General features: G+C 35.1%; 1 protein-coding gene across 2 annotated transcripts; it reads left to right on the forward strand.

Moving 5' to 3' along the window:
• Positions 1–900: 900 nt before the first annotated feature.
• mdm2 (MDM2 proto-oncogene) lies at positions 901–16,268 on the forward strand. 2 transcript variants are annotated; one of them, XM_062444122.1, is made up of 12 exons: positions 901–1,019; positions 6,464–6,502; positions 9,338–9,405; positions 9,635–9,709; positions 10,640–10,773; positions 10,883–10,932; positions 11,617–11,675; positions 12,885–13,163; positions 13,587–13,718; positions 14,181–14,252; positions 14,524–14,710; positions 15,654–16,268. In XM_062444122.1, exons 3-12 carry the CDS (start codon positions 9,355–9,357, stop codon positions 16,139–16,141), a joined length of 1,527 nt encoding a protein of 508 aa, XP_062300106.1. In that variant the 5' UTR covers positions 901–1,019; positions 6,464–6,502; positions 9,338–9,354; the 3' UTR covers positions 16,142–16,268. The 2 variants fall into 2 exon arrangements, with proteins under 2 accessions (XP_062300106.1, XP_062300107.1); XM_062444123.1 differs by lacking the exon at positions 901–1,019 and having other exon boundaries at positions 6,261–6,502.
• Positions 16,269–17,303: the final 1,035 nt, after the last annotated feature.

Consider the following 17,303-nt stretch of genomic DNA (forward strand, 5'->3'; position numbering starts at 1 on the left):
TTGTTCAGGGACGGGTGTAAATGGTCTTGAATGTGAACCTGTAAGTGCTCTGGGGGGGAGCATGTGTTCCTTTTAGTATGATAAGTACAGAGCATAATACTATCACTGCAAGTCAACATAGACTGGGACTGAGACAACCTTCAATCAAACCACATTGTTTGTATTTGTTGTACAAATACAGAAATTCTGCTCCCAACTAGGTCCAACGTTGCAACATTTCCCTAAAAACTTACTAAAATGTAAAACATTTGAAAACTCTTTAATTTCTACATCAGAGGCCTCCTAAAACAATATCTGAAATGAAAAATTGCTCATTTTTTTCTATATCTGGGTCGTACAGGGCTAAGTCACTATTTTGACATAGTTTCTCATTATATTGAAATAGTTTGTCATAATATTGAAATAGTTTCTCATTATTTTTTAGATAGTTTCTCATTATTTTAAATAGTTTCTCATTATTTTAAATAGTTTCTCATTATTTTTTTTAGATAGTTTCTCATTATTTTAAATAGTTTCTCATTATTTTAAATAGTTTCTCATTATTTTTAGATAGTTTCAGTGTGTCAGTGTTCGGCCAACAGGGTGCAGTGTCAGTGCTCGCCCAGCAGGGTGCAGTGTTTAGCCAGCAGGGTGCAGTGTCAGTGTTTAGCCAACAGGGTGCAGTTTCAGTGTTCGGCCAACAGGGTGCAGTGCCAGTGTTTAGCCAGCAGGGTGCAGTGTCAGTCTTCGGCCAGCAGGGTGCATGTCAGTCTTCGGCCAGCAGGGTGCAGTGTCAGTGTTCAGCCAGCAGGGCGCAGTGTTTAGCCAGAAGGGTGCAGTGTCAGTGTTCAGCCAGCAGGGCGCAGTGTTTAGCCAGCAGGGTGCAGTGTCAGTCCTCAGCCAGCAGGGCGGCGCCAGCACACTAACACGCTTCAAACACACTGTAGCTGTAAACAGATCGGCAGTTAGTTCACCTGTTCACTAAACTGAAGGAAACACGTATATTTGGGACAGTATTTAATCTACAGTAACACGTAAAGGTACGTAAAACCACACTTAAACTTAATAACACTCAGATATTAGAGCTGTAGTTTATATTAGCAGTAGCGCGAGTTAGCAGGTGGCTAGCGGGCCGCGCTGGAGCCTCGGGGTTTCCTGCCTGAGCTAACCGGCATCCAGGAGCCACGAGGCGGCCGCTGCTCGCCTGGTGATACCGCTGTCAGAATTAGCTTTAAGTGTGATAAAACAGTGTGAAGTTATAAGTGAGTACTGTGTTATATACTAGTAAATGTTTTCATGGTTTATTTGCTTATTTACTCGTTTTATTGGTGTTAAAACTTTAAAGATTTAAACCTAAACTTATAAAACTGTTACCTATCAAACTTTCTTTCTTTCTTTTTCTTTCTATCTTCCACCTTTCCTTCCTGTCTTCTTTTCCATCCTTCTGTTTTTCTTTTTCTTTCTTTCTGTCTTTCTTACTTTCTTTCTTCCATTTCCTTCCTTCCTGTCTTCTTTTTCCTTTCTGTTTTTATTTTTTATTTTTATTTTTTAGCTGTTTAATTGAAGTTTCTGCTCATTATTCTTCTATTAATTGTATGATAAGCTGTTGTTGGTTACACCATGATGAGGATGAAAGAGAAAGAGAGGAGCAGACTGCCAGAAAGGCTTCAGAAAGAGAGAGAGAGTAAGAGAGAGAGAGAGTAAGAGAGAGAGAGAGGGAGGTAGAGCTAGAGCGGGACAAGTCCGGGCATATTTTCACTGTGTACACGTCTGGTTGTTTGTGTTTATGTGTGTGTGTTGTTATACCTAGCAGCTGACTCATGCAGCTGTGTGTGTGTGTGTGTGTGTGTGTGTGTGTGTGTGTGTGTGTGTGTGTGTGTGTGTGTGTGTGTGTCAGTCAGCTGTGTATTTTCTGAACAAGTCTTCCTTTCTGTACAGTCACACAGATCTCTGTCCAGACACGATCCACACACACTTTCCAGGGGCCAAAAACAGACATAAGACGATGCCAAAACTTTTACCCTATGATATAATAAAGTAAACAAGAGAGAGAGACACAGTGTTAATTCAATGTCATGTTTTATTTAAGTGTGTAAACCAGCTTAATGTTCCATTTAAATTCATTTTTAACACATGAAGGCAGTTTTTTCAAGTCAACGTACCTCTAAACTGACACAATTTAGACTCTAATTCTGTCCAAAGGTCTTCTAATCTTAAATATTATAATATACAAGAGGCAAAAAGCTGCTGTGTTTATGCTTGTAATTGGATTTGGTCAACTAAATGAATCTGTTGAGACTCTTCTCAGTTAATCATTTAGCTTTTTTGGTCAATGAAATGTCAAAAAATGGTTAAAAAAATGTCCATCACAGTTTCCAAAAGCTCACAACCCAATAATATTCAATTTACTGTCATATTAAAACCAGATACATAGAAGTAAATGAGAGAGAGCCAGTATAAGTTTAATTTTATGTTTTATTTAAGTGTTTTCTCCCAGCTTAATGTGGAATTTGAATTCATTTTTAACATATGAAGGCAGTTTCTTTAAGTCAAGGTACCCCTAAACTCACACAAACTAGACCCTAATTTGATCTAATTTTACCCCAGGGTCCCCCTAATCTTAAATATTATAATATACATGAGGCAGAGAGATGGCTGATGTGTTTATGCTTGTAATTTGATGTAGAAAAATAAATTAATTTGGTCTATAAAATGTGAGAAAACAGTTAAAAAAATGTCAATCACAGTATCCCAAAGCTCACAACCCAAATATATTCAATTTACTGTCGTATAGAAACCAGAAAAAATGTTCACGTTTGAGAAACTGAAATCAGGAGAATTTGGATTTACTCAAATTAATGAAATCAATGAAGTAGAGTAATTGTTGCATCTTTACTAAATATCAGTTTAAACGTCTATAATGTTTTAAAACATGATTTAACCATATCACACTGTATCACATCTTCTTGTAATTCATATTTATCTATTTATTATTTATTTTATTAAACATCACAATCTCTTAACAATCTTTCCTAAGCGATGCTGCTGTCAGTTGACTCCATGTTGGGTCACAACCTCCAGGATATTTAACTGTCACTAAATAAAGATTAGTCACACTGTCAGCTGATGTTTGGAGTTAAAGGGTGTTTTTGTTTTTTTAATTTCATCTCTCACTTAAAGGAGGAAAAAACTCAAACATAATATAGATCCAGTAGAAACAGAAACTCCTAAACTAATTGTATTTTCTTGTAATTTGATTGTAGTGTTGAAGAGATCGTCTCATATATAAATTGAAAGTGTCTTTCTCAATATCTATAATTATATTTGACATATTTGTAAAGCTGCAGTAATTAGTTGATGAATAAGCAGCAAGGTTTCAGTCATTTTTCAGATGTTCAGCTTCTCAAATGTCAAGATTTTACCGTATTTCTTTGTCATAAATGATAATTAAATTCATATCTTCACATTTTATCAATTTATTAAAATACGTTTGTACAGCACCTTTCGTGCATGTTAGCGTTTTACGGAAACGTCGATTACAAGACAGAAGAAATGCAAACAGTAGGAACAATTTGAGACTAATGCACACAAAAAATAAGCAATAAAAACCAATAAAATAGATTTAAAATGAAATGAATTAAAAATTAAATAATACAGATAAAAGACAATGACAAATAAAGTAGATTAGATTGAACAAAACATTTAAAACATGAATAAAAAGATTAAATAAAATGAACAATGGTCATAAAACACTTGAATTAAGATTATATGTTTACATATAAAGATATCAACCCTTTCAGCTGCTTTAAGACATTATTATAACATCGCTATTTTAAACGATTAATTGAGAAAGTAATGATTTTAATGTCATTTATAAACAATTTTCTGGTGCAAGATCTTTCACCAGACTCTAAAACTCTTAAAAACTAAACATAAAACAATAAACTTATTTAAAATAACAATAATTGATCTAATAATCTTTAAATCAGCTTCATAATGATATAAAAATGTTTAGTTAATACAGAATATATCCAGAGTTTATTGAATGAGGAGCTACATTAAGGCAGATGCTGATATTAGGGAGTAAAAAATGAATATTATATATACAAAAATAAACACTTTTTTTAATGTAATGATCTCTTAAATGTGGTTATCAAACACTTGTGACAAAGATATATAAAGTAAACATGATATTTAACATTTTAAAGAATAAACTATTGTATAAAATGACGTCAAACAGCAAATTCAATGACAACTTCTAACTTTTTTAATTGAGAAAAACCGTCAAATAAACATAAAAAGCTCCCTATTATAACAAATATAACCTGAGTGATATATATCGGTCTTGCTCTAAGCTAATCACAAGTACTTTAATCATTAAGCTCTGTTGGAAAAACCCTAGAAGAAGAAGATCAAACTAATTAAAGAGATGAATCACAATCATTCCCCTACACTGGTTTCAGATGGGATTAGTCCAGACATGTTTTATAGTTAATCTAATGCTGCTAATGTTAATGAAGTCTTAAATTAGTTAAGAAAAGCTTTAATATTGTGAATTAATGGTTGTGTACTTAGCTTAAAGACTCACTTAGGGCTGAGTATCGGTACTGGAATAAATAAATACCAAGTATCCAAATGTCGCCCGTCAATCGATACCTGCAATATAGAAAATATGAGGCTCAGAAAATGACATTTCTACTGTAATGAAGCCTTTAAAAGCAGGAAAAGACACTTATTCCATATCATTATATTATGATATTCAAAATCTAAGATGATATCGATATAATATAGATGTATTGCCCGGCCCTAGTTAATATGCTCAGTCTTCCTTCCATGACAGTTTGAACATGTATGTGTAATTTCATGTTTTCATATCGTAGGTAATATTTCCCTGATATATAATCCACTATTAAACCAGAGGATTGAACTTTTTCTACTGTTATTAATCATTTTAAACTGATTACACATCTTAATACTGAGTTTTGATGTGTGTAATCATCAGGTTATGTATCAGGCTTAATGCAAATGTAGCTTTGAGTGGAAAATACACAAAGTAGAGCTGCAACTAATGATTATTTCCTTGATTAATTTAATATCTATAAAACATTCTTTCATTATCTATTACCCTCTTAACACCCACCTTTTTGGGGTAATTTTCGCCTAGTTGGCCATACCCAAATGGAAAAGCTTATAACACAATAACTGCAAGTCCTAGATGCATGTATGACAACTTCTAGTTTCTGACAATGTGCTTCTTCAGTATGAGCCACAACATGGCTCCACAATATTTTTTGTGTCTACGCTTAAAATAAGCCATATTTGAATAACAATAACTAGTCTATGCTTTATGCCAGCTATACAGCAATCAGCACATACCTTCTACATCTTGTCAACCACACCTGGATTAAGTTTCAGACTTCTAACCCTAACCTTATGAAAGTTATGGCGTTTTTAGTTTGTGGTGTCATTGGCGTTCCCAAACCTCTCCAAAACGTCTCCAAATTGTGCCAAATGCTTTTCCTCTCTTCTGTGACACTGGAAACTATAAAACCTTTCACCATGATTCAAAGAGATGTGATGATTCAATCGCTGTCAGCTTATCGTTGCAACTCTAGAATGATATTCAATTTACTATCATAGAAAAAACTAAAGAAACTAGTAAGTATTCAATTCACACATTTGAGAAGCTGGTTTATTTTCTCTTGAAATATGACTCAAAATTATTCATAAATGAAATTATCCAAAAATAAAAGAAATGAAATGGTCTAAAATCCAAAGATAAAGATACAGCACTGCAACTACTGATTACTTTCATTATCAATTAATCAAGTTTTCCTTTATTTCAGTTACAAAATCCACGATATGAACGGGTTAAAGCTGTCAGTCCTGACTTCTTCAGACTAATTGAGGATGAAAGTAATACTTAGTAGTTTTTCTCAGACAACACTGCGGTTTTAAATCTAATCCTAGACCGACTCTTTAAAAAAAAAAGAGAGAAGAAGAAAACGAATCCCTTTAAATAAATGTTCTATAATAAGGAAGTGAAGCCAGGATGCTTGTGGAAAAACCTTCATACCAGACAAAACCAATAAAACTCAATAACTCAGCCTCTAGTTTCTCATGGTTACCACTCGTAACCGTGACGACTGCTAACGTGGTTATCATGGTTATCTAATGTTGACAGTAATGACAGTAGTGATGAGTCATGTTGGACTAGTCCCGGCATGTCTCTTCCTCTCTACACACACACACATATATGATTGAATCAGCTGTTCAGAGTTAAAACATGAACATACTACACACCACCACTACCTCTGCTGACTCAGCCCCAGTCCGACCCTGCAAGGCCCGGTTTGGCTAGACCTCCCCACTCAGGCTGGTCTAGTCCTGACATGTCTGAGCAGGACTATAAGAGGCTTCAGCTCTGCTCCACACACTCTCACTCTGCACTGCACTTTATCTTTTTCTTTTTTTCCCCTCACAGGATGGACTGCTGATCCTTCCTCTGTGTGTATATATACCGGTAAGACACTTATTATTATTATTCATTTATCAACTGTGTACAACCAGAAATAAGTTTATTATATAGTTGTTTTGTCTAATGTGGTGTTACTGCTACAATATTATAAGAAATGTAAATTAAAACTAACAAACTAACAACATTAGTGGTTTAAGTGTTGAGTTTGACACATGAAGAGTTTTGTAACTTTCAATCTTATGTATTATAATTGTGTTATATCTTATTATTTGTTAAACTTACTACCTGATATATAATCCACCATTGATATTATTTAACTATACTACTGTTTAAATCATTAAAACTTAAAAACATTAGTGGTTTAAGTGTTAAGTTTGACACTTTTGATGAAGAGTTGTGTAACTTGCAATCTTATGTAATGTAATTGTGTCAAATCTTCTTCTTCTTCTGTTTAATTCTTAAACTTATTATCTGATACCATTAAGTTACAGTACTATGATATGATTACACTATACTACTGTTTAAATCATTAAAACGTAACAACATTAGTGGTTTAAATGTAAAGTTTGACACATGACGAGTTGTGTTACTTCTAATCTTATGTAACGTATGTTTATTAGTTAGTTTGACATTGTTAATGATGTAATACATTAATACATAACATTAGAAAACATTCATTTTATCACCAGTTTGAACATTTATATGCAATTTAATAACATTGCAATTTGTACTTTTATACCTAATTATGTCGTATCACAGGTTATATCTTGCTAAACTTATATAGGTATAATTTACCTTTAATTTAAAGTTTAATGATTTAACTCTACTACTGTTTAAATTAACAAAATGTCATTTAATAACTGTTAAAAGTAGTGGTTTAAGTGTTTAGTTTGACACATGAATAGTTTGTTAATGATGTAATACATAACAGTAGAAGACAATACATTTCTATTTATAAGTAATTATGTCATATCACAGGTTATATTTAGTTAAACTTGTTACCTGATATATAATCCACTATTAAGTCAGAGGATTTAACTTTACTACTGTTAATAATCATTTTAAACTGATTTCACATCTAAATACTGAGTTTTGATGTGTGTAATCAACACATTATGTATCAGGCTCTGTGGAAAATGCACAAAGTAGAGCTGCAACTAATGATTATGTTATTGATTATTTTATTATCTGTTAAAAAAAAAAGTAATAGTGATAAATGCTCGTTGTGACTTGTGTAACGCCTTCAGATGTGAAGTTTTGTCTGAGAATGATCCAAAATCCAAAGATACAGCTGTGCAACTAATGATTACAGTCATTTGGTCTGTCACAAATATTGATCACTGTTCCCCAAAACCTGAGATGACATCATCACATTTCTACAACTCAAAGATATTCAGTTTACAGTCATAAAAAACTAAAGAAAACAGAAAATATTCACATTTAAGAAGCTTTAAAATTACTCAAAACGTTTAATAGATTATCAAAAAAACTAAACTAATCAATTAATCAACTTTATCATCATGTGTGACACAGAGCAGTTTAATCATTTGAGAAGCTTCAACCGGAAAAAATAACTAAAACAACGATTTAGATTATTAAATTAGTTGCAGGTTAATTTCTTTCTGACGATCAGTTATTAGATGAATTGTTTCTGCTCTACTGTTGAGTTTAACTTCCTGTTAGCTGTTGGAGAGTATAAATATAGAAGGTTTCTGTCGTCATGGTGATATTTTACACTTCCTGTTGAAATCCCCTCAACCAATCAGAATCAACGTCGGTTACATCATACAGAAAGCGGTAGTCAGTGAGATGAGAGGCCACTTCCTCTGAGTCAGTGTGACATCATCTCTAATAATCTACTGTTATTGATCTTTATAATAATCCATAATCTACTGTTATTGATCTTTATAATAATCTCTAATAATCTACTGTTATTGACCCTTATAATAATCCATAATCTACTGTTATTGATCTTTATAATAATCTGTATCATCTCTAATAATCTGCTATTATTGATCCTTATAATAATCCATAATCTACTGTTATTGATCTTTATAATAATCCATAATCTACTGTTATTGATCTTTATAATAATCCATAATCTACTGTTATTGATCTTTATAATAATCTCTAATAATCTACTGTTATTGATCCTTATAATAATCCATAATCTACTGTTATTGATCTTTATAATAATCCATAATCTACTGTTATTGATCTTTATAATAATCCATAATCTACTGTTATTGATCTTTATAATAATCCATAATCTACTGTTATTGATCTTCATAATAATCTCTAATAATCTACTGTTATTGATCATTATAATAATCTCTAATAATCTACTGTTATTGATCTTTATAATAATCCATAATCTACTGTTATTGATCTTTATAATAATCTCTAATATTCTACTGTTATTGATCTTTATAATAATCCATAATCTACTGTTATTGATCTTTATAATAATCTCTAATAATCTATTTTTATTGATCTTTATAATAATCTGTATTATCTCTAATAATCTACTGTTATTGATCTTTATAATAATCCATAATCTACTGTTATTGATCTTTATAATAATCTCTAATAATCTACTGTTATTGATCTTTATAATAATCCATATCATTTTATAATCTACTATTATTGATCCTTATAATAATCCATAATCTACAGTTATTGATCTTTATAATAATCTCTAATAATCTATTATTATTGATCTTCATAATAATCTGTATCATCTCTAATAATCTACTATTATTGATCCATATAATAATCCATAATCTACTGTTATTGATCTTTATAATAATCTGTATAATCTCTAATAATCGACTGTTATTGATCTTTATAATAATCTATAATAATCTGGTGTGTGTGCAGGAACAATCAGCTTCATCATGTCACTTGACGGGGAGGCGAGCGCCGAAATGGTTGACGACATTAAATTGGTGAGAGAGAGATTTTATTTTATTTATTCATCTTTTATTTTGTGTTTTAGCCTCTTTGACTACTTTTTATTCTATTTAAATTTACTGATTATTATTTAGTTTTATTATTATTTTACTGAAAAGGCGAGATGAGTTACTATGTATAAAAAGTGCTTTACTAATACAGTGTTGATTGATTTATTGATTTATTGATTGATTGATTAATAATGTTTATTTATTTATTTTTCAGGTCAGACCAAAGGTAGAGTTTCAATCTTTGCTGCGACATGCAGGAGCCACTAAAGATGTTTTCACCATGAAGGAGGTACAGCATGAACATCTGATGTTAAACTGAGCCGCTGCAGACTCATTCTCATCTATCAGAAACTTTATTTTTTTAAACTTAAAAAAAATTAAAATATAATAAAAATAAAGAAGATCAACACAATAGGTATGAGTGAGTCTATAAATAAAGTAAGAGATAAAAAAAAGAGTGTTGATCTCACAAAATACGACATTTAAAGAAGTCAGTGTGGCTTTTGGGAAATTCTAACAAACATTTTTCATTATTTTTTGACATTTTATAGACATTTAAACAGTTTAGTCCATAATTAAAGTTATTGACAGTTGTTTAAAAATGTTCTCTTATCATAAAACCATTAAAGGATTAAAGAAAGATGAATTTATAAGAAAATAGATGTTCATTTTGGCTTCTTTCCAGCAGCTAAATGAACTTTTATGTTGTTTCTTATATTAAACTTGTATCATATTAGTGTCCTGGTATTGACAGCTATTACTCAGCGTTGAGGGAAAGGAGCAACATTCCAAAATATTCCCAAATATTCCCAAATATTCCCACCGCTATCCATCAGCATTAAACACAACCAAACTTTCACATTTGATTAGATTGAAGCTGCTCTGTCATAGTTTATCTCAAATCCTCTAAATGACCCGGTGTGCACATCATGGGCCAGGTTTATGTGTTGCCATAGCAACCGCAGCCACATGTATTTTGTTGTCTTGACTTTTATTTGCATCTAATGAACTCCGGATTGAGTTCCAGCCTCTGTTTTCATCACGTCAGGGTGCCAGCAGCTGTTTAGCATATTTCTCCTGTGACTCATCTGTCCTCTCTCTCTCTCTCTCTCTCTCTCTCTCTCTCTCTCTCTCTCTCTCTCTCTCTCTCTCTCTCTCTCTCTCTCTCTCTCTCTCTCTCTCTCTCTCTCTCTCTCCCTCCCTCTATCCCTCCCTGCAGGTGATGTTCTACCTCGGTCAGTACATCATGCAGAAGCAGCTGTACGACCAGAAGCAGCAGCACATCGTCCACTGCTCGCAGGATGCACTGGGGAGCGTGCTGGGAGTCGACAGCTTCTCAGTCAAAGAGCCACGGTGAGAAGATGAAGATGATTGTTTCTTCTTCTTCTTGTTTCTGCTGAAAGTTTCTTTTAAGGGAAAGTTGTGCGTTTTAATGAAACTAAAACTTCTGTTTCTGTTTCAGAGTTCTGTTCGCAATGATCACAAAGAACCTGGTGGCTGTGAAGAGTCAAGGTAAGAATATTCTCCTCTTCATCCTCTCAGGACTGGACAGGGTTAGGAAATGCAATATGTCCTTCCTTTTTCTTCCTTCCTTCCTTCCTTCCTTCCTTCCTTCCTTCCTTTCTTCCTTCCTTCCTTCCTTCCTTCTGTCCTTCCTTCCTTCCCTCCTTCCTTCCTTCCTAAGATCTAAGTTCAGCTGTTTTTCATGGATACTGTAACAGATTACAGTTACATATATTATATTATATATATGTAACTAGTTACTCCCAAACACTGGATCTGGATGATAGCACCTGAATCTGATGGTCACATTTACCTCTGTAACCATCAACGAAAAGATATAAAATGCACTGAAGCATATTTATTTAAAATATTCAGTAATATAATATAATTCATTTCATTTAAATGTCTTTTATTGTCATCACACAGCAGTATAAGGAAACAGTGTAATCACATAAAAGAAACTATGCATTAACAAAGGCGAGACAGAATAAAATAATAATAAAAATCCAGTAATAAATATAGATGGCAGTAATAAATAAGGGAATACGAGCAGTAGCTATAGTTTAAATTACACATGCTGGCACATTGGAGGTGCATACTTTAATGATAAACTAGTTTCAGTCCTCTATTTCTTTTTCTTTGCTGCTCAGATTGTGATAAACTAATGTTTTTTCTCTCTTTCTTTTTTCTCAGATTCGCCGCAAAGTTTAAGTGAAGCTCACAGCGACAGTCAGACAGACAGAGGGACAGAGGTGAGACACACACTCTGAATACTTTAGGAGCCTGTTTGTAAATGTTTGGAGCACATGAGGTTTGGCTGTGGATCAGAAGTCAGTCTTAGGTCTTAGGCAAAAGATACTGAACCCTGAATTACTCACCAACATTCCCACATGAGCGGCAAGGAAAAACTCCTTTTTAACGGGAAGAAACCTCAAAGAGGAACCTCGCTCTAAGTGGGCGTTGAGGTTGAAAGGGGGAGAGAGAGAGAGAGAGAGAGAGAGAGAGAGAGAGAGAGAGAGAGAGAGAGAGAGAGAGAGAGAGAGAGAGAGAGAGAGAGAGAGAGAGAGAGAGAGAGAGAGAGAGAGAGAGAGAGAGAGAGAGAGAGGAGAGAGAGAGAGAGAGAGAGAGAAGAGGAAGGAAAGAGGAAAAAGCACAGTGACTTTTGACTTGCAGTGTAAAAGAAAAGAGCTATATAAGTCCAGTCCATTCACATATTACACACACACACACACACACACACACACACACACACACACACACACACACACACACACACACACACTACTTTAAGGTTGACTTGTGGACAGATTTTAGGTTAAATGTTGTTGTGAAAATCAAAATCTGATGAAGAATGCAGAGAAAGAGCATCAAGTAATAATTCTGTAGCAGCAAAGATATTGATTTTCTTTATTTGGTTAATTACATTTAAAAAATATGGCACATAATGTCTGTGAGGGCTTATAATGGTGATCAAGAGCATGAAAAACCTTTACATACTGTTCATATTCTGACTCATAATTTGTCTCTACACCAATTCACATTCATAAATTCCTCCATCAGTTATTAATAAATGTTTAATTAATCCTTCTGTTTGATTAAAAGTCATTCACTATCACTATGTTATGATCCAGGAGAACATTTTATACAATATGAAGTTGAATAAGATGTTTGAATGCTGATTTTTTGTTAAATGTTTTTAATAAACACAGGTTAAATTTGTATATTTTCCTGTATAAAATCTGTATCAGCTGCATTTTATTTCCATTATTGTTCACTGTGGCTCATATTAGGGCTGAAAGAAATGTTTTATAGTGTTTTTACAGCTATCAAATGTGAAAAAAACACTATGTTAGGGTTGAAAAAAGGAGAGTTTTAATATTTATTGAGTTATAATCAGTATTTTGTAAAAGAGCCTGAATTTTAAGTTTTAAACCCAAATTTGTTTGTGTGTTTTTTTTTAGGAGGTAGATTCAGAAAGTCGCTCTTCATCACCAGACAGGAGGAGGAGGCGGAGGAGGAGGAGGAGCTACAGGAGCAGCGACGCCGGACCCTCCTGCAGCGTAGAGGAGGAAGACGAGGAGGAGTCGGAGGATGAAGAGGGAGAAAAAGAAGGCAGGAAGAGGAGGCGGTCCGACAGCTACTCCCTGACGTTTGACGACAGCCTATCGTGGTGCGTGATTGGCGGGCTGGGGAGTGGGCGGGACCTACACAGCAGCCAATCGTCGGACTCGCACAGCACGGTTAGTAGCACGCACGTACTTACACACACGCATACAATTACACACATCCTTAAGCACGCACACTCACACACACTTACACACATGCACTTACGCATACATACACACACACACGTACACACTTAGACACACACACATACTTATACACTTACACACCCTTACGCATGCACACACACACAAAAACATATGTATACACACTTACACAGACACAAACACACTTATACACTTACACACACACAATTACACATGCACAGACACACACACATACACTTATACACACTTACACATACATTTACACAGACTTACACACACTCACACACACACAATTACACAAGCACAGACACACACACACACACATGCACATTATGTAATTCTTCTGTACTTTATATATTGGTTATAATGGTGAGTTTGTGTGTGTGTTTATAGTCTGGGAGGTCAGAGGCCACGGTTGCAGCCTCAGACTCGGACAGCGACAACTTCAGCGTTGAGTTCGAGGTGGAGTCCGTCGACTCTGACGATTACAACGAAGACGACGCCTCTCTGTCTGCAGATGACCAGGTAAACAACCACAAGATACTTATTTTAATCAACAAATATTAACCATTAAAACACCAAAACCAACAAAGAAGTGACGTAAAGTCTGACAGGAGAGTGTAAATATATTATTAAGTTATATTCAAGAGGTCGTCTCATGATCAGGGTTGCCTGATATTCAGACCAACTATTTTATAACACCTAGCAGACAGAGTAGAGAAGTCAAAAAGATTCTAACTGACACTATTTATAGGTTATGCTCTCCTATTAGGATTTGCTGACTATGACAAAAATATAGACGTTTTAACTCTGTGACATAATATATTAATATTTACGGGTCATATCCCATCTAGAAATTACATATTCAGCCTTGTCAGAGCGATATTTTCTGTGTTTTTCTAAAATAAAAGTAAATAAAATCACTTTGTTGTATGTGTAGCTAAACTCTGGCCCTCTGTGTGTGTGTGTGTGTGTGTGTGTGTGCAGGTGTATGAGGTCACTATCTTTGAAGCAGAGGAGGACGACTCCTTTGATGAAGACACGGAGATCACTGAAGCTGTGAGTCACACACACACTTATACAATTACACACTTACACACTAAAACACACACACACTTACACAACTACAGTCACACACACACACTAACAACCGTCATACATTTAGACAGACACACTTACACTCACACACTTATAAACTTACGCAATTACTTACACACACACTTACACAATTACACTCACACACACACACACAATTACACTTACACAATAACTTACACTTACACACACACACACACATATATTTATTCTAACTGTGTGTTTCCTCTCTCAGGATTACTGGCGGTGTGCGAAGTGTGACGAGTTGAACCCCCCCCTCCCTAGAAACTGTCTCCGCTGCTGGACTCTGCGGCTCGATTGGCTCCCTGACGAGTCTCTCAACATGTGCGACCCGGCCGCCTCCAGTCCCAAAACCCTGCCCACCAAGCCCAGCAGCCAATCAGCAGCCAAAGAAGCTCCAGGTAGTTTATATAGTCCTCGGCTAGGGTTTAATCCCAGGAAACAAAAAATTTAATGATGGGAAACGGGGGGAAAAAAATAATTAAAACATGCAGCATGCTGTTTGCTGGTAAAACACAACACAGCCGATCAATTAACACAATGCACTATGATTACCTGTGGATTGTCTATGTGGTACAGTACCACAGTACCGTAAAACCTTTCTGTTATAAAACAAGAGATATACGCCTACACTACCCTGATAGAGAAATGTTATGGTGACTTTGAGTGATCGAGCAGCTGTATAATAGACTTACTTTAACTGAATGACTTAGAAATCACCAAATTACTTACTTTAATAATGAATTTCATCAGTTTATATAATGAAGATTTGTAAAATATCACTTTTATGAGGATCACAGTCACAGACAATAAACTTTGCATTACATTATCCTGGTAGTAGTGGTGCAGCAGATGTAATGAAGTCAGTGCAGCACGCTGGATGCAAACGAAGCTTAATCCTACAGCCTATTCATTATAATGTTGATGGATATAAATGTTGTTCTTTTGCCTTAATAATGATAAAAAAATAGTGCACAAAAAAGGTGAGATCAGGAACCCATTATGCATAATATGTATAACGTCTCCTTGTTGCATTTAGTGTTGCTTGAAATGACCAGAGTTTAGCTAATGTAAAGCCTTCTTAAAAAAAACACATTTAAAAAGTCTTATTATCAGGAAAAATATTAACCCCTAGTCCCGGCCCAAGGTTTCGAGTCAGGATCGACTAGAAAAGAGGTCAAATTAGTAGATTTTGACTGATCTGTCCAGATGCTCTTAGACATAACATATAGAAAAATAACTTTAATAATCTAATTTAATTTAAAATGTCTTCATCTGGACTAATTGGCAACAACCACAAGTCACTGAGGACTGATTTTTAATTAATTTTTTTGTCTCCTGAAGGTTCGGACGTGGAGGAGAATGAAGGAGTCGACGTTCCCGACGGCAAAAGACCGAAAACTCCTCTCCTCTCTCAGTGCCTGTCTGACTCCACAGCGTCTGCTCCGGACTCCCAGGATCTCCTCTGCTCCTCTCAGCCTTCCTCCTCCTCCCAGGAGAAGCTCTGGACTCCTGACTCTCAGCCTTGCTCCTCCATCGACTCCCAGGAGCTCCTCCCGTCTTCGCCCACCGCTCCTACACCCGCTTCCCTTCCGCCTCCCGCTGTCCCCGACCTCGAACGCAGCGTGTCGGCGGAATGGCGGCTGCCGGACTCGTGCCTGGACCCGTGTCTCATCTGTCAGTCCCGGCCGAAAAACGGCTGCATCGTCCACGGGCGCACCGGACACCTGATGTCCTGCTATGTCTGCGCCAGGAAGCTGAAGAAGAGGAACAAGCTGTGTCCGGTGTGCAGGCTGCCAATCCAGTCCGTCGTCCTCACCTACCTCAGCTGAGACCCCCCCAACCCCCCCTCACACCTTCCCCATAGTCTTATCCTTTAAAAAATTGCCTATTTTTTCCTCATCTTGTTGACTTTCATATTTCAGAGTTGATGTCTGTGACGTTTCCAGAGTCTCACAGTTATAATTTAAAATGACTTTAAAGCTAATGAACTAAAAATCTGACTTAACTTATTTTTAGAATATATTATTAAAAAGCATATTTTTTCTGTGTGTGATGAACGGGAAATAAAATTATAAACGTTTGGGTTGATGGCAAGAAATTCACACAGTGTTTCAGTTTTTTATTTTATTTTTTATTATAAAAACTTTATCGGAGAAACAGAGTACAGCTGGTTAGTAAATGAACCCACTGAGGTGTTTGGCACTGCTGTAAAAAAAACATGAAATAAGGAACAGAGGGGCGCCCCCTGGTGGCCTAATGGTGAAGGTGCATGGGTCAATGATGTTTTTTTGTGTTCATGTGTTATATAGTTAAATTTAAAGGGGTTAAAATGTGAAAATAAACATGAATAACTTGCACACATTCTTCTTTTTTGGACCCAGCATCAAATTTCTGCTTTTAATCCATTTTGAGAGAATATATTAGAGGATTATGGCAAAAATGTCTAAGTGGTGTAACCATAAAAACTTTGTACCAAATAATTCAACTTGCCTTAAAAACCGTAAATTGTCAATAAAACACCATATCAAGTAGTTTAGCATGAGCTTACATTATAACTTTTATATTAAATAAAGGTAATGGAATACAATTGTTCTAAATATTACATTTCATCTCGTAAGTTAAAAAAAAATGCCGCAAATGTAATTTCATAAACAATATAACCACAGTATCCAAGGCTGGAGTATCACCCATACCGACCCCTCGAATAAGGCAAAAAATACAACAAAAATAATCTTAAAAACAGAAAAAACAAACTTGTGAGGTCTGATGTTTTTTCAGTCATTACAGATACAAAAATGGCACATATGAAGAGATATTTACTAACTGAAGAAAAAAGAAAAATCTGCAGAAGTCCACCAAGTTTGTGTCCTGAAGGTGTGACGAAGCTGAAGCAGGACGAGCGAGAGGACACTTTAAAAATCAGGATCACACCTGACCAGCTGTTTGATTATTGGAGCTTATTTTTTATAGTATAATTCACTTTAATTCAGT

The sequence above is a fragment of the Scomber scombrus genome, chromosome 22, assembly GCF_963691925.1.
Source record: "Scomber scombrus chromosome 22, fScoSco1.1, whole genome shotgun sequence".
NCBI lineage: Eukaryota > Metazoa > Chordata > Actinopteri > Scombriformes > Scombridae > Scomber > Scomber scombrus.